The sequence below is a fragment of the Eublepharis macularius genome, chromosome 8 (genome assembly GCF_028583425.1).
Source record: "Eublepharis macularius isolate TG4126 chromosome 8, MPM_Emac_v1.0, whole genome shotgun sequence".
Lineage (NCBI taxonomy): Eukaryota > Metazoa > Chordata > Lepidosauria > Squamata > Eublepharidae > Eublepharis > Eublepharis macularius.
In genome coordinates, this window is record NC_072797.1 from 36,717,734 (window position 1) to 36,744,346 (window position 26,613).

Here is a 26,613-nt window from a genome sequence, read left to right on the forward strand (position 1 = left end):
ATAGCGGCTGGCCATTATTTAGAAAGTGGCTTCAGTAATTTTTGTGCTTTTTTGACAATAGAGCACCTGTATCTTTTAATATAATTTTTCTGTTGATCTTTATTGGAAGAAAAATAAAAGGTCCTGTGTTTTGACCCATTTTTTCCTAATTTTATATCATTTTTTAAAAATTTCTTCCACTTATTGAAACATGTTCATTCAGTGTGATATAATGGTTGGAATGGGTTTGGGAATGGGAGACAAGGTTCAGATCCCTGCTTAGCTATTATGTGAATTAATTAGGCCTCTCAGCTGAACCCTTCCTTCAATGGTAGCATGAGGCTAAAATGCTGCTCTGGGCATATTGAAGGCAGAGCAGGATATACAGATAAAATGAACCTAGACAATTCAATTTACAATTGACATGTTTTCCACTGATTAAAAGATCTTTTGCATTTTGAACCTCAATTAATAGTATAGGTCAGCAGAATTTCAAGTGCCAGTTTATCACAGAGACAGATGTGATTGAAAAGGTCAGGCATACAGTACGAAACAGAGGAAAGCTGAGATGGATGGAATACTGTTCATTGGCATTAAGATCTAGTGACAAAACACCTGTTGTCTGTTTGGGCTCATTCACTAGTGCTCTAGAAGGGGGAAGTAGCTTCCTGTTGACTCCATATTTACTGATGTGGAGGATCTTCCCCGTGGCCACTTACAGCTATACCCATTCTAATCAATAACCTGATGAGCTTCCTTCAGTATGTTTTCTTTTACAATGTTAATGTCTTTAAATGTATTATAGACTGCAGAAATCTCTCCAGCAAAGAACAAAACAGAAAACGAGCAGACTGTGAAGATGGGAAATTGTTTGCAGAAGCCTCATGAACTAGAGGCTGAGAGTAGCACTGAAAACTCACAGATGAATGCCCAAGTTAAAGCCTCAGAGAACATAGTGCCGATTGCTAATCATGAAGACATGCCTGAGGTATGTTTTTAAGTAGTTCTATACTACTGCAAGTGGCAACTTGGGCTGTGCAATGTGATATAAAGATAATATAAATAGCATGGCAAAATACATCTTAAAACAGTCATTAAAAATTCAGGTACACTTGACAAACAGCATCTGGAAAATAAAGGGAACACAATCCAAGTACTACCAGTTCTGAACATCTTCATAAAAAGTCAGGTTTTAATTATTAGTTGACAGTCTGCATGCAGGTATATTTAACTAATAATGCCACCTGGCTCTCATCTAAACCTCTGCTTATAAAATCTCTCATTGTCACTGAAATCTTATGAACCCATGGCATAGGAGCTGCTGCACTGCCTTGTAATTTAACTTCCCAGACCTTACTGCCCAAACCTGTGATGTTCTGTCTGGCATTTACTAAAATAAGACTGACTTGTAGGTATTTCTCTCAACTTCAGATATTCATAAATAATGCAGGTTTGTTTTTTCCTTCAAACAGCCCCACAGAAAATATTAGTTCCCCACTCCTCCACTTGAAGCCAGCTGGGTGACCTTGGGGTAGTCACGGCTCTCTGGAGCTCTCTCAGCCCCACCCACCTCACAGGGTGTTTTGTTGTGGGGATAATAATGGCATACTTTGTAAACCGCTCTGAGTGGGCATTAAGTTGTCCTGAAGGGCGGTATATAAATCAAATGTTGTTGTTGTTGTTATGATTCAATCGTGCAAAAATAATAAAATGTTAATAGGCTTTAGGTCTACTATAGCTGTATGCCCTCAGGAGAAGTCAGAATAATAGAAAGTTGTTGGTTCTTTTGTTTCTCCAGAAGATAACTGTATACTGTATTTATTCAAATGGAAGATGACTCTGAATGTAAGACAACTCATCTAAACAAAGAGGTTATACATAAAAGCAGGTGACCCTTAATTTAAAATGACTGCTCCTAAAAAAAGAGTAGCAGCTAGCAGTATAAACACAAATTTTACTATAGAAATCAATGTACAATAAATATGAACTGCAGAAGAAAATAATTACTTTTCACCTCTCCCCCCCCCCCCTCCCCAGAACTCAAATTACTAGGAAAAGTTTCAGATAAATTAATCAATCAGCAGTGCAATTCTGAACTGAATTACATCCTTCTAAATCAAATTGAAATCAGTATGTTTATAAGAGTGTTACCTCTTAGGAATGCACTATTTCCACCACCACCCAATTTACAATGCCTTCCATAGACTAGGAAGTCACACTTTACCAACAGAAGGTATTATATTTTCAATACAGCTGGACATATAAAATTAACTACTTGCCTTGTTCTTCCCTATCCAAAATACCCACAAATGTATATCAGCTATAGGTAAAATTGTACTAAACAGCTTTTTGAGTCTTTCTCTCCTTGGGGGGGGGGGGAGAGCTGAACTACCAGGCAACTCCAGCTTGAAGCATAGAAGAAGAAGCAAAATTCAAAATATTAGAACCAACGTGTCAGCAACTTCATAATGTAATTCTGAGAACGTCAAATAATAAACATCTTGAAGGAGTTCAAGAAGCTGGTTCATGCCTGATTCTGCCACTTATGTGATGGATTCATTAATTTAAAGTTAGGGCTGTAAATGAAGAATGATAGTGGGCATAGTGAAAAGCTTAAAACTTAATTTAGCCTAACCTCCTTACACCTTTTCTTCCAAAAAAAATTAGCATTCAAGTTTCTTTTCCTTGCATGACCTGGAATTAAACATTAATAAATTAAACCAATTAAGAATTCTTAGTGGGAACATAAATAGGATTATTTCAGATACAAGCTGTTGATGAAAACATGAGGTTTTGAGGGAGGAAAGTTGGTAGCTTTAGATGTAAATTTATGGGGAAATTAAAATGTACTTTCTTGTGAAAATTTACTACTTAAAGGACAGAGAATTCTTTGTATGTAATTTAGCACATAAATTATACTATTGGGTATTGTTATAGCATCTAAAAATAGAAATGTCTTTGCTATATTAAAACAATATGCCAAGTGTTAAAAATGGAACTGCAGGTTGCAACATTAAAAGGAAACATGACTATTTTAGCTTTTTCTGATGGAAAAATACAAATACAATAAAAGCGAAAATGAACTATATCATGGTTGTTGGATATAAGCTGCTATTGCCACTGCTTACTCTTTTCTTTCTACCTGATGCTGTTGATTCCAGGGGGGGGGGGGAGAGAAAGGGGTGAGTCCTTGGTGTATGGCTGTTTTCTGAAGCCCATCCTTCTGACAGAAGCTGTCTGTTAGAGCTGTTCTTTTCTGAAGCAGCCTCAGAACTGCAGTATGAACAATTGATGAAGTCACAAAACTATGTGGGAAAGCCACAAAGTGTGCCCAGAAATGCTCAAGTATGCTTAAGGTTTGCTTTGGATAATAGGTTTTGCTTAACATCTGTAAATGTCCACCATATTTTTTTTTGTCATGTAACAGGAATCAGAAGACCTCTCCTCCGATGAAGAAATGAAAATAGCAGAAATGAGGCCACCCTTGATAGAAACCTCCATTAATCAACCCAAAGTGGTAGCCCTTGGTAGCAGCAAAAAAGGTTGGCTTAAACTATTTGATAGTTTTTCTATACATTTCCTAGCATACCTATAGACATTTTCAACACTGGTGCTTTATGGGCTGGAACATGAGCTTTTTGGTTTGAACATATTTTCATATGTTTTATTGGATAAAACATGATAATAAAAGAAATGTGTATTGCAATCATATGTATGTTTGTTCAGACATACATACATTCCCATTGTGGTGTCATACCCAACTCGAACATCATATCGGTTTCCTGGCAACCATTTGCTTCCTTGACAAAGTCTGTCTTCCCAAACCAACAAGCCACTCCTGGCTTTCATCAATCTTACTGGAATCCAGGATGCAGCACTGTGTCTGCACGGAGCACCCATTCAGATAGCTGCTTCCATTATAGGAGGATGCTTGGCCTACTGCCTTTCAGCATTTTGTGAGTACTCCGTGGCAGCCATTTTATGATGGCCCCCATTCACCAAATTTCAAATTCAGGATCAACATGATAGGGGACTCAAATCTTAAACAAGCACAGGAGAACTTAGTTCAAATCCTTATTCAACCATGTTCACTGGGTGACCTTGAGACAGTCAGTTTTGTTCAGTCTAATCTATCTCACGGTGTTCTTGTCAGGATAAAATAGACAAAGCCTAAGTGGGTATGCTTCCAGAGCTCCTTGGGGAGAATGAAAACAATGGGTAGAAAGAAACTCTCTAGTAAAGGGGCAGCTTTAGATTTTAAAAATTATTTCATTTGATTAAATGTTGTAATGTTACTGTGATGCTAAAGGAAAACAATGAGAATACATAATTTTTTCATCTTTACATTGGGTCAGTGTATTTGTAAAGATTTTGTATCTGTATGACTTGGAACATAGTAATTTGTCAAATATTTATTTCCATAAAATAGATCACAGGATTATAATTTTATAGACACATACACTTTATATTTTGTTTCCTTCCTATATGTATAAACATTTCAAGTAAAATCATTTATACCGTGTAACAAACAAATTGAAATCAGTAACCTTGCAGCATAATATGGTAGCTGGCTTTTGGAAAAATAAATAGTTCCCATGCACACCTTAGAAGTCCATTTATTCAAGGCAAGATTTCTTTTAGCCAATGCAGACTTAAAGTAAAAACTGTTTAAGCCTGAAATTCTGAGTTCCACAAGCGATGTATTTCATGTATTCCACAGAATATGAAAATTATACTTTCTTAAATTACTATGATATATTTCTGTGAGCTTATATGCACATATTAAATTTAACTGCTTTTTTCAGATGACAGTAAGGATATAGATTCATTGTCAGATGAGCCTACCCACAACAGCAACCAGAACAATAGCAATTGTTCCTCTCCATCTCGGATGTCCGATTCAGTTTCTTTAAATACTGACAGCAGCCATGAAGCATCACTGTGCTCTCCAGAGAAAGAAACAAATGCATCAATCACTTCCAAAATCAGGTTTGGGAAGCCTTATACAATACATAATTATATTTGGAATATTGAGTGTAATGCTCAGTTGTTGAACTTAATTTTCAAGTTTGGCTGTGAATTTATAGTCTTGTTTGAAACAAAAAAGAGTTTCCATATTGTATTTCCAGTTGCAGAGTGGCTGAAAGTACACTTCTGATGAAGTTTGCCCTGTTGTCCTAAGAGGATATTCTTACATGTGAAGGATTCATTGTGTCCAAATTATTCCCATTAGTTCCCTCTCATGCCACCTATACCAAAGCCAAACATGATATGAAAGGAAATCACACACACACACACACACACACACACACACATACACACACACACACACTCCAGCAGATCTCAAAGGGAGCAAGTGGGGGAGGGGGGATTGGAGGTACAGAGTCTCTCCCACTCACTCTGTAGTGATGATAGCAGAATTGCCTGGGCTCAGAAGCTAAGCAGGGTCAGCCTTGGTTAGTAATTGGATGGGAGACCTCGGGTGAAGACCAGGGTTGCAGAGGCAGGCAATAGCAAACCACTTCTGTTAGTCTCTTGTCATGAAAACCCCACCAGGCGTTGCCATAAGTCAACTATGACTTGAGGACAGGATTTCATTTTCATGGAAGTAATAGAGCAGGGGTGGGCAAATTGCGGCCCGCGGGCCACATGCGGCCCGCTACAGAGTTTTTTGTGGCCCGCCAAGACAGTCAGAAAATCCGCCTTGAACCGAGATTTCCTTCCTGTGCGCGATATGAAATTAGCACAATAAATAAATTGAATAAAACTACCACTATTTTATTTAATTTATATTTACTGATTTTTATGATACAATTTATACCTTTTCTGAAATGCAAAGTTAACTAATGAATGCAATCATTTTAAAAGGTGCGGCCCTCCGCTAACCTCTGCTCCCACAAAGTGGCCCCCGAGCCAAAACAATTGCCCACCCCTGTAATAGAGTATGGAAGATTACTGTTCTTGACTGATAATTGTATTAGCTCCATTGCTGTTGGTACACTAGTAAGAAAGGAAGGCTTTTCTTTATTCTCTGCTGGACATGCAGCATGTGAAGAAGCTCAGCTGATCTAGTCAAGTGAGAGATTCAGTTTTTCCCTCCCCTCATACTGCTGGCATACATATAGCTGACAGGTAGCCTGCAGATTGCATGCTCCTGCTGCTATGATGCACTTGCTTCACTGTTTCTGTTTTCACATAGTTTTCTTGAATTCTAGAACTTTAAAGGCATGGTCAGATGGTGCAGAATAATTTTAAATAAGCATATGCTTGCCAAAAGTTGTGTAATAATAAATGGTCTTATACTTTTGAATTAAACAATATTTTTGTTTTCAGGCAAGAAGATGAAAATTCGAATAGCCTGTTACAAAATGGAGGTGAAATAAATGTCACAGCTGAAGAAAAACTGGTTGCCCAAGATAAAGTTACCAATTTTACTGAATTTACATTAACCATCGAAGAGAAATTAGCTTTAATAGAGAAAAGTGTTGAGATAAACAGTGCTCCTGATGAAACTCATAAATTGCACCAAATCAGCATGGATATCTGCAAGTTAGCTGGTGAGGAGAGAATGCAATCAAATGTAGAGCGAATAAAAACACAGGAAGTAGCATCAGTTAAAGGCTTTTTAAATAACTTGAAAGAAGAGAGAGAGCACATGGAAAATGAAAACAAACATTCCAGTCTGTGCCCTCTGAATGATGTTAATGGACATTCTGAGGAAATGCCTCACCCTGCAGGAAAATCAGAACTGAAGAGAAGTGCCACGCTTGATACAGACTCTTCTTCCGAAACGTGTCTTTCAAAGAGCACTGAAGATTTGTCCCCACAGCGGAGTGGGCCCGTTGTGAAATCTCATAGTATAACTAATATGAACATGGGTGCTCTGAAAATCTATGATATTATCAATGACAATGGATCACAGCAACAGAGTCCAATAGTGAAATCAGCACCTGCAGTTCCAGATGGGAAAAATATAGTCCGTAGCAAGTCAGCTACTCTTCTCTGTGACCAGCCATTGCAAGTATTTCCTGGATCATCTTCATCATCATCTGATCTAATATGTACAAAAACAGTTTTCAAGTTTGATTCAAATCATAATCCTGAAGGTACTAATGTAAGTAGAGGGCAGGGGACAAATACTTCACAACTGCCCAGTAATCCCCAGTATAACATTCAGTACAGTAGCAGTATGGCAGCCAAAGACACTTTGTGGCCCCAAAAGCAAAACTCTGTCATTGAACAAAGCTGCTTGCCTCCTCAACGCTTGCCAAGGTCAGATACTGTAGAAAGTTGCAGTTCTGTGAAATATTCTGCCAACATGAATTTCTCTAACCATAACAATGTTAGAGCAAGTGCTGCATATAATATGCATCAAAGAATGGGCGGGAGGCCCATGGAAATGTGGGCTGTTCCACCAAATGACAGACTTCTTTCAGGAGCAACCAGAAGTACCCTCCAGCGGCAGAGTAGTGTATCTTCAACTGCTTCCATGAACATTGGTGATACTGGACTTCCCAGGCGTCCTCAGATTCCCGAGGGGGATTATTTAACATACAGGGATTTGCATTCGATGGGAAGAGTCCCGCCCATAATGTCAGGAGGACCACAAAGACCCCTTTCTGCAAGAACCTATAGCATTGATGGTCCAAATGTACCCCGACCTCAGAGTGCTCGCCCCACAGCAAATGAGATTCCAGAGAGAACTATGTCAGTCAGTGACTTCAATTATTCAAGGACTAGCCCCTCTAAAAGAACAAACCCAAGAGTTAATTCTGAACACTCTCTGTTGGATGCGCCAGGAAAAAATAAAGTCCCTCATGACTGGAGGGAACAGGTGCTGCGACACATTGAAGCCAAAAAGTTGGAAAAGGTAGGTAACATTGATAATTTTTGTTCATTCTGTAGAAGTGAGCCATCCAGCTGTTTTGAGTAATGCATGTTCTGCAGTTACAGTAGTGTGTTTGAAGTTTTAATAATATACTTGGATGTGTTCAGCTACACAATACTGATGATACAAAAATACCAATATTTACAATACTGAGTTTCTAAAGGATCTGTAAAACTTGTTTGCTGTAAAGTTTAGTAAATGTGAAATCTAAGTGAAAGTGATTTCTTGGATATTAAGTCTTCATTAATAACCCATCAGGAGGGCATGGTGGTCTGGATCTCATACCACACTAGTTATGACATCTTAACATACTTGTGTGGTATAGTCTCTAATAATAATCTTTGAGAGAGTAGTAGACAATTCCTGCTTCAGTGCTGTACCTCCCAGAAAGCTGTGCAAACTTGCCATGCAGTTTGCTAATGCCATATGACTGAGTTATTCAAACATTACAGTAAATATTAGAACAGATTTTAAAGGGATCAATCTGTAAGCATCTGAAGGACCGCTCAGTGATCTGGGGAAGTCAGCATGGTTTTGTTCCTAACAGATCTTGCCAGACCAACCTGGTTTCCTTCTTTGATTCAGTGACCAGCTTACTGGATCGGGGGAACTCTGTTGACGTGATTTATCTGGATTTCAGTAAAGCTTTTGATAAGGTCCCCCATGATATTCTGATGGGCAAACTGGAAGACTGTGGACTGGACTATAGGACAGTTCGGTGGATAGGGAACTGGTTAGAGGACCGCACCCAAAGAGTGGTGGTCAACGGCGTTTCATCAGATTGGAGGGAGGTGTCCAGTGGGGTGCCGCAGGGCTCGGTTTTGAGCCTGGTACTTTTCAATATTTTTATCAATGATCTGGATGAAGGAGTGGAAGAGCTGCTCATTAAATTTGCTGATGATACCAAATTGGGAGGAGTAGCAAACACCCAAGAAGATAGAATTAAAATTCAACAAGACCTGAATACTCTGGAGAAGTGGGCAGCTGTGAATAGGATGCAATTCAACAAAGACAAGTGCACAGTATTACATCTGGGCCACAAAAATGGGAAGCACAGATACTGGATGGGGGATACACTTCTGGGCAGTAGTATATGTGAAAGGGATCTTGGGGTAAGAGTGGACTGTAAACTAAATATGAGCAGTCAGTGTGATGCGGTGGCAAAAAAGGCTAATTCAATCTTGGGTTGTATCAAAGGGGCCATAGTGTCGAAATTGCAGGAGGTCATAGCCCCTCTCTATACTGCCTTGGTCAGGCCGCACCTGGAGTATTGTGGGCAGTTCTGGAGGCCTCACTTCAAAAAGGATGTGGACAAAATCGAGAGGGTGCAGAGGAGAGTGACGAGGATGATTAGGGGTCTGGAGACTGAGCCCTACGAGGAAAGGCTGAGGACCTTGGGAATGTTTAGTTTGGAGAGGAGAAGGTTGAGGGGGGACATGATTGCTCTCTTTAAAGATTGGAAAGGCTGTCATTTGGAGGAGGGCAAGGAGCTGTTCCAGTTGGCAGCAGAGGGTAGGACCCAAAGCAATGGGCTTAAATTACATGCACAAAGGTACCGGCTGGATATTAGAAAAAACTTTTTCACGGTCAGAGTAGTTCAAAAGTGGAATCAGCTGCCTAGGGAGGTGGTGAGCTCCCCCTCACTGGCAGTTTTCAAGAAGAGGCTGGATGAATATTTGTCAGAGATGCTTTAGGCTGATCCTGCACTGGGCAGGGGGTTGGACTAGATGGTCTGTATGGCCCCTTCCAACTCTATGATTCTATGAAATGTGTGGGATCCAGCCATCAGAAAAAGCAGCCAAATTTATCTGTGAACATCTGTGCAACCAACAGCTGTTTGTGGCACTACTATGGGGATCAAAAAAATCCTTACAGTAAAGACACCCAGAACTAAATCGTTACAATAAAATGTCACCCACAGTTGTGCAGAAAAATCTAAGTTTAAAAAAGGGGAGGTTTTTTTTAAATTAACAAGATAAAAAAAAACCCCGAGTATTTTGACAACTGTGATGTGTCATGAGGTTTTGCAGGGTGCTATTTTTGGATGCCAAGGCCACCCCAGACAACAACATGGGGCAAATATCTCTTGCAGTGGATCTGGAGAAAGTTTTAGAGCTCCGTCCCAAGCATCTGGGAAGATGGTTACAGCACTGGAGTGATACGGGCTGGGAGGCAGGAATTGGGGAACAGAGAGGCAGTGCAGGGAGAACAGGCAATGAAGGAAAAGACAGTAGTCAGCAAAAGTGGAGCAGATGAGGGGAAGGAACAGAGAGCAATATTGGAGTGAAAAGAAGGAAGTGGAGCTGGAGTAAGCATAGAGATAGGGAAAATGGTTCCAGTGGCAGTTGGAAGCAGGGGTTAATGGGGAGAAAACTGGTGGAAAATATTGTGAGCTAGCCCTGGATGGGAGTAGAGCTAATGGTAGGCTGTAATAATGGGATTTTCCCTCCTTTGCAGGTCTCCAACATGTATATATTCTTTACTTGACACTTATCAAAACTTGTTGATCAAATGGACTGTTGAGGGTGTTGGGGTATACATTGAAGATAATTCACTTGTTTCATTCTGTTAAAGAAGTCAACAGGCAAATGACCATAGTGATCTGGTTTGTATAGAAGTGGAGTATAGATCAGGAGTTGTTTCCTTGACAGTGTAGTGTATCCCTGTTGTTGTTTGTCATCTTCAGCCCCCTGAATGAAGTGCCTTCTGCTTTCAAAAGTAGCCCTTTGACATCTAGCCTATTGTGGGTTTTGAACTTGTGTGCGAGTATTAAGTTTTAGGCGCACATTTCTCTTTGAATTGACTTTCACATATTTGTATTAAGGGATTCATTATTTTGTTCATTTACTGTTCTTTTAAGACTGTTGCAAGGGGCATAGAATTCTATGGCTGATTTTCACAGGGAATGCAACTTATTTAAGCTTAGCTTGTAAAGTAAAATTTAGAAAGTTAAGCAACTTGCAATGTATTGGCTGTATTTGGCTGGTTAAATGATTGTGCAGGCTGATAGTTACAGGCCCATTGCTGCTGCTGAAAATGCACCAGTGCTTCTTACAAAGGTCACCATTGAAACACCATGTTATGCAGCAGTTCCCTCTTGTCTTTTATGGTGAAAGTGGAATCTTTGTCAAATATTAATACCTTTTCTTTCCACTCTCTTTCCACCTGTGCTTAAGTACAGTAGAAAATTTGTTACAACTCAAATTGGGACTGTTTTCTGACGCAGCAAGGGAAGTACACTGCAAATGTTTCTTAGAGCACCTAGGCCCTATAGAATTAGTAAATCTGTTATTAAAAGATAGTATCCAAATTATTATGCATATTGTTTAAAGAAAATGACAACATTCATTGTACTTTATATATAGGGGCAGTACACTTGCCATTATCAGATGCTGAAGGCAAAGCGCAGGGGGATGGGTTACTGTTCTTGGAGATAGAATGCTGGGCTATTCTAGCCGGATTTTTCTTACACACTTATTAAATTACTGTTGGGTAGACCCAAGACTTCATGTTAGTTGTTTCCCAGTGATCATATTTAACAATTCTTATGCAAACTGTGTAAAACTGCTGTGCTATAATTTTATTTATAGAAGTCTGTGTGTGTGACAGAAAGATGATAAAGTTAGGCAACCTGCAGCTTTCCTGCCGATGTTGAAATGTGTATAGCAGAGAAAAGGACAAAGAAAGCATCCACATTTAGCTGATAACCAACCAGATTTTGTAGTTTGCCACTGTCTCTTCCCTTCCGTTCATCAGAACTTGAGAGGCATTTGGAAGCAGGGAAAAATCTGGAAGCACAAGCTGCTTTCTCAGTTCACATTGGTGAGTCTCTAAAAATGAATTTACTGCAGGAGTAACCCCCTGATCCTCCTTTCACTCAGAGGAGAGAAGGGCCTACCATTGTTGTCATATTTAAATTTAAGCACTCAATATTGCTTCAAGAACCCCCCCCCCCTTTACCCCATGCAGAATAGTGCTTAGTATTTCATGAAGCTGAGAATGCCAGTTTGTAGACTGCATTTTTTTTTTGTTTCATTATTATATTGTCTCTTAGCAAAAGTAGGAGTGAGGACTGATTACCTCCTACCCCAGCAACGGTGAGAACAAGCCTTGTAGTATAACAAAGCCTTTTCTACTGCTATAACTACAAAGCATCTCCAAATATACTTTGTTTTCCAATAGTTGCTATTTCTTTGGTATCTTTCTAATTTTTAAAATAAATTTGGACTGTAGACTGACCTTGTTGTTCCATGATAGAGAGAGCAGAAAGTCTGGTCAAGTGTTCACACTTCTATTATTTTATTTATTTACTTTATTTATACCCCACTTTTCTCCCAGTGGGGACACAAAGCAGTTTACATCATTCTCTACTCCTCTATGTTATCTTCACAACCCTGTGAGGTACGTTAGGCTGAGAGTGTGTTACTAGCCCAAGGTCATCCAGTAAGCTTTGACGGCAGAGTGGGGATTTGAACCTGGGTCTACCACATCCTAGTCCGACACTCTAACCACCTCATAACTTTGTTAATGTTCATTCAGTGGTTTTCAAAATGTTATTGTTCACAATAACTAATTATCAAATCTGTTGCTTAAAGTGCATATTTTTGTTCTAAGGAAAGTGAATGCTTTAAAAATACCTGACCATTAGTGGACCAGTATTTTTCTAGCTGAATGTCCAACCCTTCGAAGATCATTGTGACTATTTTCAGCTTCCAACTGCCTTAAAAGTATAATATGAATTTAAAGATCATTCCCCAGCTGTGTCTTAGGAATGAGGGAGATGCCACAAATATACTCTCTAGTATAATTAAGTAGGCTTACTACTGACAATTACATAAGTAGTCATGACACTGATACAGCAAATCTGACATTACATACATAGCGCTTTACATACTTGCATGCAGTTAGTGGGCTGTGAACTCTTTTTACAAATAGTGGCTCCATTGTGTCTACCATGCGGAGCATCAGATACAAACCTAACTGTATGTTTACAGCTGGATTGAAGTTGGTATCTCGTCATATTTTGCATCAGATACAAATCAGATATGACAAGTTGGTATCTTGTCATATTTTGCATCAGATACAAACCTAACTATATGTTTACAGCTGGATTGAAGTTGGTATCTTGTCATATTTTGCATGATATGTTAGGGACAGAATGCAAAATGTATAAACCTTGCCTATATTTAGACTATACATTTGAAGTACCACAAAACTTTAAAAGTGGGTGTGAATGTTTTCTGTGATTAGAACAGTGGTTCTCTGTATCTGGTTCTCTATACCTTAGAATGAAGGATATGTAAATGCCAGTGAATAATTGCATTTTGTGGTAGAGAGTTCTGAGGTCTGGGTCTGCTTTTCTTCCTTATACTTTCTTGTTTTCTGATTCCAGTGTTATTCTAGTGAAGTGCATGCCATGGAGAAGACTGGATAACTTTGTGGGTACAGTAGAAAAGAGCAAGAGTCCAGTAGAACGTATAAGACTAACAAAATTTGTGGTAGGGTATGAGCTTTCATGAGCCACAGCTCACTTCTTCTCTTTTCTACTGCTACAGACAAGACTAACACAACTACCCATTTTGTGGGTGCAGTTAACCTGTCATGCAAAGTAGTTTCATATGATTAAGGTTAATATTAATAAGTCAGGGAAATACGTCCAAAATTAGGATCTTTCTGACTGCAGCAGTGGTGCCAGCACAACATACAGTGGGTCAGCATGTAACTTCTCAAGTGAATGTTCTGCTTTAAATTCCAAAATCAATCAACAAGTAAATAACTTTATAGTTGCCTAGTTTTCAGAAGTACAGTACAGTGCACAGATTAATGTTGACTAGGAAAGCACTCTTCTGTATTGGAATGGTGCCTTGAAGAAGAGATTATTTAATTACTGGTTTACATTTGAAATAATGACTGTGGAACAGTTTGTTCCAATAGCAGTAGTATAATTATTTCTGATCTTTTCAACATATTCATAGTTATCAATGGTTATTTTAAATGTATCCCTGTTGAGAGAATATTTTTATAAAGGTTACACATAATAAATTCCACATATGATATGACAGAAAAACCATTAAACAAATTTAGGCCAAAGTACTCAAACTTTGCATCACAGGATTAGCTTGCTATACAAGTAGAGTTGCCAGGTCCCCCTACCCCCAGGCAAGAGGTGGGAGGCCCGGCACTCACCTTTTGTTCACTGGTTGTTTGCGTGCAAAGCACATGTGTGTGCTCCCTTGGCCTGCATGATGACATCACTTCCGGGAAGTGATGTCATCACATGACATCAGGTCAGATCAAGCCGTTGTGGAGTGCAGCAGTGCTCCCACGCTCTGCAGCAGCCCAGTCTGGGCCAAATCAGCCCGAATTGGGTCACTGAGGAGTGCAGCAGCACTCCCATGCTCCACAGGGTCCTGAATTGGTCTGATTTGGGCGTGAGCTGGGCCGAATCAGGCCTGAGCCAGGCCACTTCGCCCTGGATTGGGCTGCTGTGGCACTCTGGAGTGCTGTTGCGCTCCACAGTGGCCTGATTTGAGCCAGTTCAGGCCCAAATGAGGCTGCTGTAGTGCATGGGAGTGCACCCTGGGAGGTGCGTCCCCCCCCCGCCAGCCAAGTAAGCAGGTCCAGGGGGTGGAGGATAGGAGTGGTCCCCATCAGGGGACTGGCAACCCTATATACAAGAGTATGAACTTGTTTTATATTACAGGCCTAAGCAAGCCAGACAGGTCTTTAGTCCCTGGGTCAGGAGAGTGCTGTGGATATCCTGGTCCTCTCAGGAATATTTCAGGCCCTTTTGCTGAATTCCAACGTTTATTTAAAAACAAAATCAAAACCCAGAAGTACGTAATAGAGTACCTGGAAGGCATAAGAACAAACATAATATATTGTGGTACCGTATTGTACATTAAAAAGTAAACCTTTATAAAGACCACTGATTTCACTGTCAAGAGCTTTGGTGTGTTGTGCTGGCTTTTGAAAGATGATAAAAGAATAGAATGTTTGTATAGAACATTCCTGAAACGTGCATTTGAACAGGTGCGTCTTCATGTAATATATATGTATATTGTGTCAGGCTGCATGTTCACTTTATGGTAAACAAGATCACTGAGATTTTGTATTCGTGGTTAACGTTACCCTTGGTGTGCATGGCATTATTTTGCATGATACACAGTCTGTATGTCTGTATCAAGTCTGTGTATAACATGTCCCGTGGTTTATGCATGCTGCACTAATCTCTATGTTATCTGTCCCTTCTTTATTCAGAGCATGCTGTCTAGGTCCTTTAATTCCAATTATGCTCCAGTTAGCAGCTTTCACTATGGCAGCTCTAGGGATCTGCATGGCAGCCAGGGCAATGTTACCTTGAGTGTTGCAGATGGAAGAAGTTCTGGTGTTCACATTGGTCGTGTGAGTACATGCGTAAAAGGCTTTTGTTAGTAAGGAAGCAGGCATGTGATACGTCTTTGAATCTGTCCACTTTTTGTAGCTATGTGTAGTTCTATATTATGGCTGACTTTAACTTGTAAAATGGTGATTCAATAATGGCAATTATTGAAGAACTTTTTCCCCTCCAATATTTTTTTGAACTTTACACCTTCCGTTAAAACATCAGAGATGGCCAATTCTGAAAGCAGTTGCACACTGAGCATGTACCTGTGAGACCGTTGGTAGCCGTATAAAAATCTGCAAGAAATTTATTCCTGGGTCAAATTGGCAAGTTTCTTCAGGAATTATTCTTCTCTAGTATATAATATATGTCTTGAATTACTATATGTCTTGAATCACTTGAATAATTCTGTTACTCTAAATTGTTATCCTACAAGTATGTGTGGTACAACCTAATAGCTACTGCTTTCCAGCTGTTGAATTGTATATTCTGATGTGATGTATATATATTTCCACTGCCTTACATTGATGTTCTAGCTTCTCTAATCACTGTTTTATTTCCTTATTTTGTTCATTTTTATCCTGTCTTTAGATTATACGTTCCGGGCAATTTCTCTTTATTTAGTCTTTTAAAGAGCTAGTAGTAGATGAAACTGTATAAACAGTGTTACAGTTTTGTACCATGGAGACAATGGCCTGCTTAGAACATTGTTTATGACAAGATCTGGGAGTATCATGTGAAAACTTACTAAGCAATACAATAGATCTCTTTCCAAAATAATTTGTATATTGTAATATTTTGACTTTTTAAAGTAATAATGTATTTTTATATCAAAAGAGTAAAATAATGAATAATGAAGAAGAAGCCTCTTGAAGGAGCGGAATTCGACGTCTCGGTGATTAAAGCAGGAATAGTATGATAAAATGATTTTATGAATGTAATAGACGTCGATACCAGTGCGCCAATCAGTGCCGTCTTTGATAAAGATCAGAAACGGAATCAAGGAGAACTGGTCGACCTGTCAGATGGTCAGTTCTGCTGGGCAATATAATTGGTACCCTTTACATCACCCTTTGAACTGTGCATAACTGACAGTCTTCCATGGACTTTTGAGCTCAATGCGCTTGGTCTGAGGACATATGCCTTGTACTATGCAATTTATGAAGTGGTGCTTTTCTCAGTATGAAGAGTTGCAACATTGTAATGTTGTAATTGATGAACACTAGCATTTTGAACAGGCATTTCCAATATTGTTTCTATTGAACACTGACTGGCTTATATCAAGCATTTGCACTTTCTGTACAGTTCTCAGGGTTGTCTGCCTGTGTGTTAATATTCTGAAGGCAGTACATTGAGAGTAGAGTATTATTCTTTTGTTATAAAATAACTATTACTTTAAAAAAGTCAAAAAATCACAATATAAAAATTATTTTGGAAAGAGGTTTATTGTTGTATTGCTTAGTAAGTTTTCACGACTGTTGCTTTTCTTGTTAGAACATTGTTCTGCCAAGATTCATATGGTCCGCCCTTAGAAATTAAATATCCTTTGTAACCTCAAATATGAATCAGTTACCTATTTTTGAACCCTGAACTACCCACTTCCCCAGTTTTTTTTTAATCCACTGAAGCTGAGCTGCCTTCTCTTGTTCTGTAACTATTAACATCAGTTACCATCCACCGTGTTAGACATGCTTGGATTCTCTTCCTCCTTTACAACCCATGATCCAAATCATGGATCAGTGGCCAAATCATGTTGCTTCTCCTTGTACAACATTGTAAAAAATACAGCCTTCTGTTAAGCGCCGTTCACATTGTTGACTTAGCATAAATATTTGCTACAGAGTTTGCAATAGGTGCACCATTGGCCATTTTGGGAACAGGATACCGTATAGGTGCAGTATTTCATCCAGAGGCAGTATGGCAAAAAACAAAACTTGTTACATAGTTCTACAAAGTACTATGTAACTATAAAGTGTAGGAAGTAGCATTGTTTGACCTGCATGAGCCAGAAAAATAATAAATCAAGTAGAACGAGACTTGTGTTAAGTTTGCAAATCCTTTAGTGGCAACTGTTTTTATGCAGTGCTGAGTCTTGAAAGCGCCAGTGTTTTTCAAATGCCAGTGTTAACGTTTGTAGTCATCTCAGAGCTGATGCAATAGAATTAAATTCTTTAATATGCTTAAATAGTATGCTTAGCATTCATGTGAACATAGTAATCAGCAATTGTATAGTAATAATCCTTTGAAGAAGTGCCTAAATACTTAAGCTCTATACTACAATGTAATAGAAATATTTATATACTTTTGTTTGTCTTTTTAAGTATCCTCAAACATCCACACCAGTAGAGCAATGTCAAGAGGATGTGTTTTTTTCTGGACAGCAAAATTACTCATCAGCCACACTTAATCTCAAAGATGTTGCTCCAGATAACATGAAGAAACTTCCTGTACAGGTACAAGGCTTCTTAAGTCATTCTATATGCACCTATGTATATACATACACCCTGAAAGTTAAAATGAAAGGTAACAATGAGATAAAACTCTGTAGTTGTCCAGCAACACCATCTTCCTTTCCAGCTCTCTCACCAGACCTGCAGCAGCAGGCACCATCCCCAGGCCCTGCAGCACCTCCGTTTGCACATCAGCTGTAGGTGCCTCCACAGAGCCCCAGGCCACCTTCCCCAACGGGAAAGCAGCTGCCGACACCCATGCACAATCCTGGGCAACAGTCCCTAGCCACCCAGCTAAGTCATCTTTCTCATGCAATCGCCCAGGGAGGTCAACCTCAGCCAGGCCCATAAGAGGTTGTTGGCAGCCTGAGCAGGGCAAGAACAGGCCACACCAAGGAAGTCGCTGGAAAACCTTCTGAAGCAAACAAGGCAAGCTAGGTAGAGAGAGCCCTGGGCTGAGATGGACTGGGAGGGGCCGTAACATTGCCAGCCCTCCCATCAGAAGGGCCACTCAGGGAGGCTGGGTGGGGATGGGGAGGTGGAGAAAGCAGGTTCCTGCGAGGGCTGAGGTGGAAGCATAGTGAGAAGCAGCTGGAGCATGCTGTCACTTCCTGGGCAGGAGAAGGAAAAAGGTGGTACAATCCTCTTTCCTGCCTATCTGAGGCCTGAGGACACCTGTCTTGGGAAGCGGTAGGATGGCAGATGGTCAGGTGGAGGCACCGGTAAGGGAGGAGCCTCACAATGGTGATTGCAAGAAAATTCACAATATATTGTGAATAACTTTACTCTTTAAAGAGCATATGTTTCAATATTTCAGATATGATCTGCTTGCTTAATGTGTAATGAATATTTATTATAATATTGTGAATCCAACCATAATATGCATTCCACTGTCAAAATTCATTAATTAAGAGAAAATAGTGCATAATGCCTTATAGTTCTGGTATCTCAAGTAATGTGTTGTAACAGCATACTTGTTTTAATTTTTAAAGCTTAAATAAAAATATTTTAAGCAAAATATTTTCTTGTTGATGTAATAACTGTGAAGAGTCAGAGTCTTCTATTAACCAAGGTTTCAATGTCATCAGAAGAGAACTTTGGGTTCAGCCCAATATTTTTTTAATTTTTGTGCCTCTCTTAAGTCAGCTTAATATAAGTAGATAATCATTGCTGCCTAGAAGACCTACTTCACCATCACATTTATTTGTATTTACCTACAATTTTTTTTCTGCAATGGTCAACCTGTATCCTACCACCCAACTAAACAAAATTCGAAGCCACTCTCGATCCTTAGGAGCTTTCCTCCAATATGTAACTCTTCTGATGGCTCTTCTTCCTGGAAATATGGACCAGTCACAAACTGTTAATCTAACTACACACATCAATCACCGTTTTAGTTTATAGAATTTGTGCCAGCTGTTCAGCTCCTATTCACATCTGGATGTGGTGCATTTTTGCAGTCTTTGTAACTGTACATTTTCCACAAGGAATATTTAAACTCTCTGTTCCTGATGTGTTTAAAATTTGTATCTTGATTATAGATTTTTAAATAATTGTAATCAATGGAGTAATTTATTTCCTTTCACTTTTTATATTGGAAAGTGCCATTTTATGGGTTATTAGGGAGTCTGGCTTCCAAAATAAATTATTTGGAAAAAAACCTATAAGACCAGACCAGAAATCCCAATTGAAATTGGTAAGTTTAACTTCAGCCCTTCAGGAGGCTTAGTCAACTTTATACAGAAATTGAGAGACATGCATTTTATTCAGGTTTGGTTTTTAAAATAGAATATTACTAATTTTAGGAGTGTATATATATTTATGTACATTTTTGTAATAGATGTTTGCGAAGTGTGATAAATCAGAATATTTATTTACAGCAAACTATTATGATGCTGATGTAAAATGTTGGTTACTTATGATCTACTTTATTCAGATACCTTTGACGAACGGGCAGTTGTGCCAGTCTTCAAGACCTCAGGCTAACTATACTCAAGTCCATCATCCTGCTCCCCAAACATCTGTTGCGAGACATCCTTCTAGAGAGCAACTGATCGATTATCTGATGCTGAAAGTTGCCCATCAGCCCCCTTACGCTCAGCCCCAAGGTTTATCCAGGCAAAACCATGAGCTATCAAAGCAAGAGGTAAGGGAATAAATTCTGTAGTTTTTAAAAAATAAATTCTCAGATTGGTGTTAAGATTTATTACAAGTGCTTGGCTTGGAGTCAACAAATCACAAACAAAGTAAGTTCCAAGGAGGAGTCTTTTCTGTTTCATCTTGCTTCAGTTCCCTGGCCCCCCAGAAAAGCCACTGAGTGTTGGTGTACCAAGGAGGAATTGGCAGAAAGTTCTCTTTTATCCTTGGCATAACTGGAGGCAGTTCAAAATGAGATGGCATGGTAATTTCTGATGATTTCCGCCCGCCCTGCATCTCACACTGCTCATGGAGGGTCACCTAGCCCTCAGGAGAAGCTAGGGGCTCAGAGTGCTACAGATAATTTTTCCACACACTTGTGGTGTTAATGGTTTGTAGAATCCAAGCCATTCACCACTGTTTTGTGGTGGCTACTCATTACTTCAGGTTGTCTAAATGTTTTCAAGCTCACAACAGTTGATGGGAGATTATGGCCTCTATTGTTACTACTGTTTGTGCTCTTACAAGAAATCGTTCAGGAATACTTAGAATAATACTTAGTATTATATTGGGACTTGTGTAAAATAGGGAATGCAGTACAGGTGGTTACCATTCTAGTGGGAAAGCTATGGAAATTGCAGACACTCGTATCCCTTTATACAAGTGTAAGTGCTTTCCAATCATATGAACACCTTTGGATCCAACCATTATCTGAAGTTCTAGGCATAATGTTTAATTCATCTTATTTTTAGAAATTAATTTATAGAACAGATTTTTTAAATTATTGTGTTTAGATAATACTGGTGGGGGTCCATGAGAAATTCATGGAGAAATTCCTTCACTGATCTCTGCTTTCTCCTCTGTCTTCTGATACCTCCTCCTTCCTGGCCACCTTTCTCTATTCTTCCTTGCCACTGCCACTATCTCCTCCTCTCTTTTTCTTTCCGCACCATACTACAACTTCCCCCCATACCCTCAATATTAGTCTCCATCCTCCCCTTGCCCTTCTGCTGCCCCTCTTTACTCAGTCTGACCCCCATACTACCTGCCTCTCTCCTTAGGGCAGTGCCTACCAACCCTCCCTCTCCTTGTCACAGGCCCCATACTGGCAGGCAACCCTCCTCACCCGCTTCACATCACCCCCTTCTTTGCCCTATTCCCATTGTGGTTGCACAAGCCCCCTCACCAGTTCTGCAGAGGTGCTTGTTTCAGCTCAACCCTCAGGTTAATCACCTACCAGTTGTTCAAACATAGGCCCACGGGGGGGGGGGGAGCAGGAAGCAGCAATGCTTCCTCTTCTGCACCCCACTCAGTCAATGCTTGGCTGTCAGCCTCTGATCCTGTCATCGTGGTGAGTGGCTTTAATTCCCCCACCCCAGAGAAATTTCACCACCACCCCTTCATTTTCCTGAGGATTTCTGATTTTCCTCCAAATCTGGGGGCTTCCCCCAAGTTTGCAGGAAAATGTCCGTAGTCTGTACATGGCTCCAGTCTGTGAATTTAAGTTTCTGTAGATGGGGCCATGTTGACGATTACATATGTTGATTTAAATGTATAAAATATTTGCATTAATAATATTCATAAAACATGTTACTAATATATTAAGATAAAGGGGTCAAGAGACCAGCACAGTGAAGCAATAATTTAAGTAGAGTTTGCAAAATTAGAATGTATTGGTTGAGAGGGAAGCTGCTATGTAGATAAAATGAGTTAGAAGCAAATTCGTCACAGTATCTGTTCTACAGCAAACCGAGACAAACAGGACACATATCATTTGTTTGTACTTTGACATGATCTTACACTAAACTGATTTGGCCAGGACTAACACCATTGTGGTAGTTTTGTTGTTTGATTTTAAAAAAGTAATCTTGCTTTCAAAACTATTTGTGAAAGAGCTTGAATTAATAAGGTACTATAAAGGATAATTCAAAATGCCTATTCATAATAAGGTCTGTAATCAATTCACATCATTAGAACTAACTTGAGGCACAAAGGAAACGAAGTTGTTAATTCAAACTATAAGCTGTTATTTTCTTTGGACATTTTTAGTACTGCTTGTACTGAAATCCATGGCAAGATTCCCAATGATTTTTATAGAATAGGATTGCATCCTAAATGAGCAAAGAGTTCTAGTCAAGTACAGTGACATTGCACGTCAATGGTAATAGTTTATAATTGACAAAGATACAATCTGAGCCAATCCAATATACTTCAAAATGCAGAATGGAGTCTTTTACACGAAGTAGCTTTTTATGTTCAAGGTTAAGTTTTCTGTCACTTCTCTGTTACTTGCATCTAGGTTTACACTTAGTTATGTAATAAAGTGCTCTAGTCATTTGTGTTAATGGAAGAAATTAGTGTACTTGTTCCCATTCTCCTCAGTTTGTTTCATTTTCAGTTGTTTGAGCTCTTATGCTGAAATTTCAGTTCTGATTTCTATTTAGCATTGAATAAGTCATTTTTCAACAGAACACTGCAGAGGCATTACCCTCTTTTGAATATACAGCCACTGGCATATACTGCCCTCAGAGGGCCAATATCTAGGCTACTGCAAATTAATGCATGCCGTGTATAGAATACTGTTGAATCGTGCAATATAAACACATACGATTAAATATTAACTTTCATACATCAGGATTGTGAAAATCTGTATCGGGATTGGAAAGGTGATGTAAGGTTTACATGTACCCTCCCCCTTCTCCTGCACGCTCCAATATTTCCTCCTCCATGGCAAGAGAAAAGCCCTGCACATACATTAGTGAACACACATACATTGTACATCCTGCACATGTAAGAAACAGGCAGTACATATTCACTTTAGAAATAAAGCAGGGTATCAATGCCTGAATAAATGTGGATCTTGTTGTGCGTTTAGCCATTGAATGTAACATAAGAATTCTCAAACATGTACAAAGAAAAATCCTGTATTCACTGTATGCAGATTGTGCCTGTGTTCACTGTAGCACAGCATTGGTTTGGATTGGCCATAAATGTTTAACTTATGAGGGAGGGGAGGAAGTTGGGTTGCAAACTCTGACTCAGGGAATTCCTTCTGTTTTGAGGGAGGGGCGGTATTGGGAAGACCTGAGTTCAGGGAGGAGAGGAAGCTCAGCAGGGATGTCATGCTATAGAATATGCCTTCTGAAACTTGTTTCATTTTCAGTCTTTCTGTGCAGTCCCACATGGGACGGTGCACATGTAGGCCTGCCGATTGGAGGTTTTTAAAACTATTTTTATTAAAACCACTAGGGGGAGCCCTCGCCTTCCAAGCGCTTGTGCAGCTATTTTACCACCTAATACAGCCCCCTAGGGAGGCAGGGTGCCCCTCGTACCCTCAGTTCCTCTTTTGCCGCTGGTTAGAGAGGTTCTTGGCTGAGACACTTAGTCAAAGCTCCGTTGCATTCCTTACCAATTTTCCTTAGTGATCTTCTTGGTCGGTGTGAGTACAATGGCTGATAAAGCCTTTTTCAAGCACTGTACAAGCTGCAACACAAAAATGACCAAAATGGATGGCCGTTAGTTGTGTTTAATCTGCTTAGGAAAAGGGCATAATATCTAATCCTGCAAGCATTGCCAGAGCTTTACTCCTAAAGCAAGGGCTGAGAGGGCTGTCCATTTGAAGGCATCACTGTGGGAGAAAGCATTCGCTGCACCAGGACCATCCCCAAAAGCGCCTGAGTCAGCTCAATTTGATGGCACCAAGCCTTCGGATCTGAAGCTGCCCTCAACTCCATGACCCAGCTCATCAGAGTCGAGAACTCCTCTGAGTTGTGCCCACTCCATCTCACTCGAGACATCAGGCATGCCAGAACCAACTCGGACTCGACCAGATCAAACGGAACCGAGGTCGTGCAAGGCATCTATTTCAACAGATCCAACCTGAACCTGACCTCCCCGACCAGATCTGAGGTCTCTGATGTGGTTGGATCCAACACCTCAGATTCAACGCTCGAAGCCCAGGGACTCTACCAAGGCTCCCACGCAAGCTCTTACACCTGAACCATCAAGCAAAGAAGGTGCTTCTGAGGGAGAACCTCCCAGAAAAAAAGTGAAGACCAAGCACCTAGTTTCTAAAGAGGCTACTCCCAGAGCATCACCTAGAGGTGAATGGCTTGACCAAGAACCCTCCTTACCCTTTCTGTGTGTTCCAGGACATCATCAGCATACTCCAGGACACCATCACCATGTTCATCAGAGGAAGAAGGAGAAATTCTTCATGGGGGGGGATTCTTCATGGGAGATACTGGTCAACTCAGTCCTCATTGTCTAAGGAGGGCTACTTTAACTGACAATCTTACCACGAGGTGGACACTGGGAGGGTGTATCACACTGATGTATGGCCAAGGGAACCCTCACCAAGGCCATTGAGGAGACAACACTCATTCTCCAGCTCTAGAATGGCCTTTCAGTTTTCGGAACAAGAGACTGGCCCTGATCCATACCTGGATGACAACAGTCTCAGCAACCTTTCAGATCCATCACCTGATGATATAATGGGAGATACTGGGGATACATCGCCTACAGATGATTTCCATACTTACTTTGAACAACTCATCAGGATGGCAAGATCCTTGGAGATAGATATCACCTCTACAGAACTGAAACCTAAGGACAAGATCCTTAAACACCTTTACTCAAGATCCACCTTGAATGTGGCGTTCCCTATTATTGAGGGATTAGCCGACACTACCCTCCTTGAAAAGCCTGCAGCAGAGAGGCGTGGCGTCGCTGACTCCGGGATGGACGCGTGCTGAAGACCTCCGCTCCTCCCAACCCCCAATTCTCCAAATAAAGCTACACAACTTTACTTTTGATCGTTATACTATGAAAAATAATAACGCTAAGAAGAGAAAGAACATAGTGAAAGCAGCTAAAAACTTACAGCCGCTTTTTTCGGCGCCTAAGGAGAGAACGCAGAGCGAAGGAACAAAAATGGAGAGATCCAAAATGGCGGACGGACTATCTTCATACGCGATCGAAAAGGTACATAACTCAGGTATCACCCTAGACCCTCAGCTCGATAAACTAAAGAATGAAATCCTAGACCAAATCGCTAAATTGATTGCCCCACTAACAGCACAACTGGCTGAAATAAAAGTGGACTTGCAAGCAACTAATCTAAAAGCAGATAAAGCTTTAGATGCAAGTTCCTCGGCACAGAGAGAAGTGGGCTTACTGCATGAGGCTTTTGAAAATCAGCAAGAAAGATTGATCAACCTAGAAGTCAATATGAGACAGAATCACTTGAAGCTGAGGGGGATTGATGAACTTTTGATACCAAAGGAAGATTTAATGCCTGTAATCACAAGATGGCTTGCAAAGCATCTGGAATTAGAAGAAGGGGTAAACACCCTGATTACAAAAGCCTACCGTATTGGAACTCCTAAGCAATACAAGAACAGACCTGTGCCAAGAGACATAATCATAGAGATACCTGATCAAAAAATAAAGATGAAAATTATTGAAACAGCTAAAATATCGGGCTCAATACTGTTCAATGGAACCCCAGTGCAAATATATACTGACTTACCGAGAGAAGCATTATTAATAAGGAAAGAACTGAAACCTATTACAGACGCGCTGAGAAATGCCAACGTCAGATATAAATGGATAAATCATGTCAAGATATTAGTGATTCTGAACGGGAAACATCATGTTGCTACAAATTTAAGGAACGGAACAGAACTCTTGAATAACATCGGTGTGGAGATACCCATGGAGACAAGCAAGCAAAATCAGAAGAGAAAATCGACGGACATGCTTTCTCCACAGAAGGGAAGTAAGATCCCGATAAGAAATCCCTAGCAGACTTTGGAGGACAAGAACTTTTATTGAATTAATCAGCTATCGTTGTGTCTCATATATTATAATTAATACAAATGGAGATTGGGGGCGGGGGGGGAGAGTGAAGGCTTCAACACAGCTCCGTGGTATTAGAACTTTTCATTTGGAATTTTACCTTCCAAAACTGTGGCGTGTAGTCAACGACACAGTTTGAAAGTTCTAAGAAATAGCTGGCAGCACGTAAATTGATTGTTAAATTGTTATTTAGTTAAGAGTGCTTATAAAGATATTTGATATCTTAGGGGTAAAGGGAGGGGAGGGAGGGGGAGAATTTAAGGGTTTAAGATTATTAATAACACAAGTTTTAAGAACTAGGGGAAGGAAGGGAAGGGCTGTATAGTTTAGTATAGTATAGGAGGTAACAAGTTTATAAGGAAGCATATCAAAGTTCATATATTTACTTAGTTAATTATATTATATTTATATATTTAAAAAAATTAATTGAAAAAAATAAGAAAAATTATAAGTGAAAACTCCCTCGGGGGGGGGGGGACAAAAAACAAAAAACAACAAAAAAACATCAAAAAATAAAAAACAAAACCAAAAAAACCCCCCATAGATAGGATATAGAGATTAGCTATAAGTTTTTGTGAAAGAAGAGAGTGGAACTAAAATAAAGCGCTAAATTGTATACTTTTTACTGTTTGATATTATTGTAGTAGATTGGATCTTGTGTTATATAAGAGAAGCAGAACTATATATTTTAAATCATGGCTTCTAAATTTAAAATGACTTCTCTGAATGTAAGAGGTTTGGGAAATCCTATAAAGCGGAGAAGAGTGATTTCATTGTTGGCCAAAACTAAATCTCAGGTAATTTTTCTACAGGAAACTCATGCTAAAAATAATGATACAGATATTTTAAAGGCAAACTGGATTCATTCACAATACTATGCAGCAGGTAATTCAAAATCGAGGGGGGTGGCAATACTA

The 26,613-nt window shown here is 39.8% G+C and overlaps 1 protein-coding gene across 4 annotated transcripts in view; it reads left to right on the forward strand.

The window, feature by feature from the left end:
• Positions 1-26,613, forward strand: part of ERBIN (erbb2 interacting protein) — a 121,147-nt gene that overhangs the window by 77,229 nt on the left and 17,305 nt on the right. For 3 of the 4 annotated variants that reach the window (XM_054986107.1, XM_054986109.1, XM_054986110.1), the window contains 7 exons: positions 785-967; positions 3,407-3,521; positions 4,785-4,968; positions 6,313-7,849; positions 15,128-15,271; positions 17,573-17,704; positions 19,638-19,847. In XM_054986107.1, the coding sequence (XP_054842082.1) occupies positions 785-967; positions 3,407-3,521; positions 4,785-4,968; positions 6,313-7,849; positions 15,128-15,271; positions 17,573-17,704; positions 19,638-19,847 (2,505 nt within the window). The remainder of the gene's footprint in view (positions 1-784; positions 968-3,406; positions 3,522-4,784; positions 4,969-6,312; positions 7,850-15,127; positions 15,272-17,572; positions 17,705-19,637; positions 19,848-26,613) is intronic. The other variant, XM_054986108.1, reaches the window with a different exon arrangement.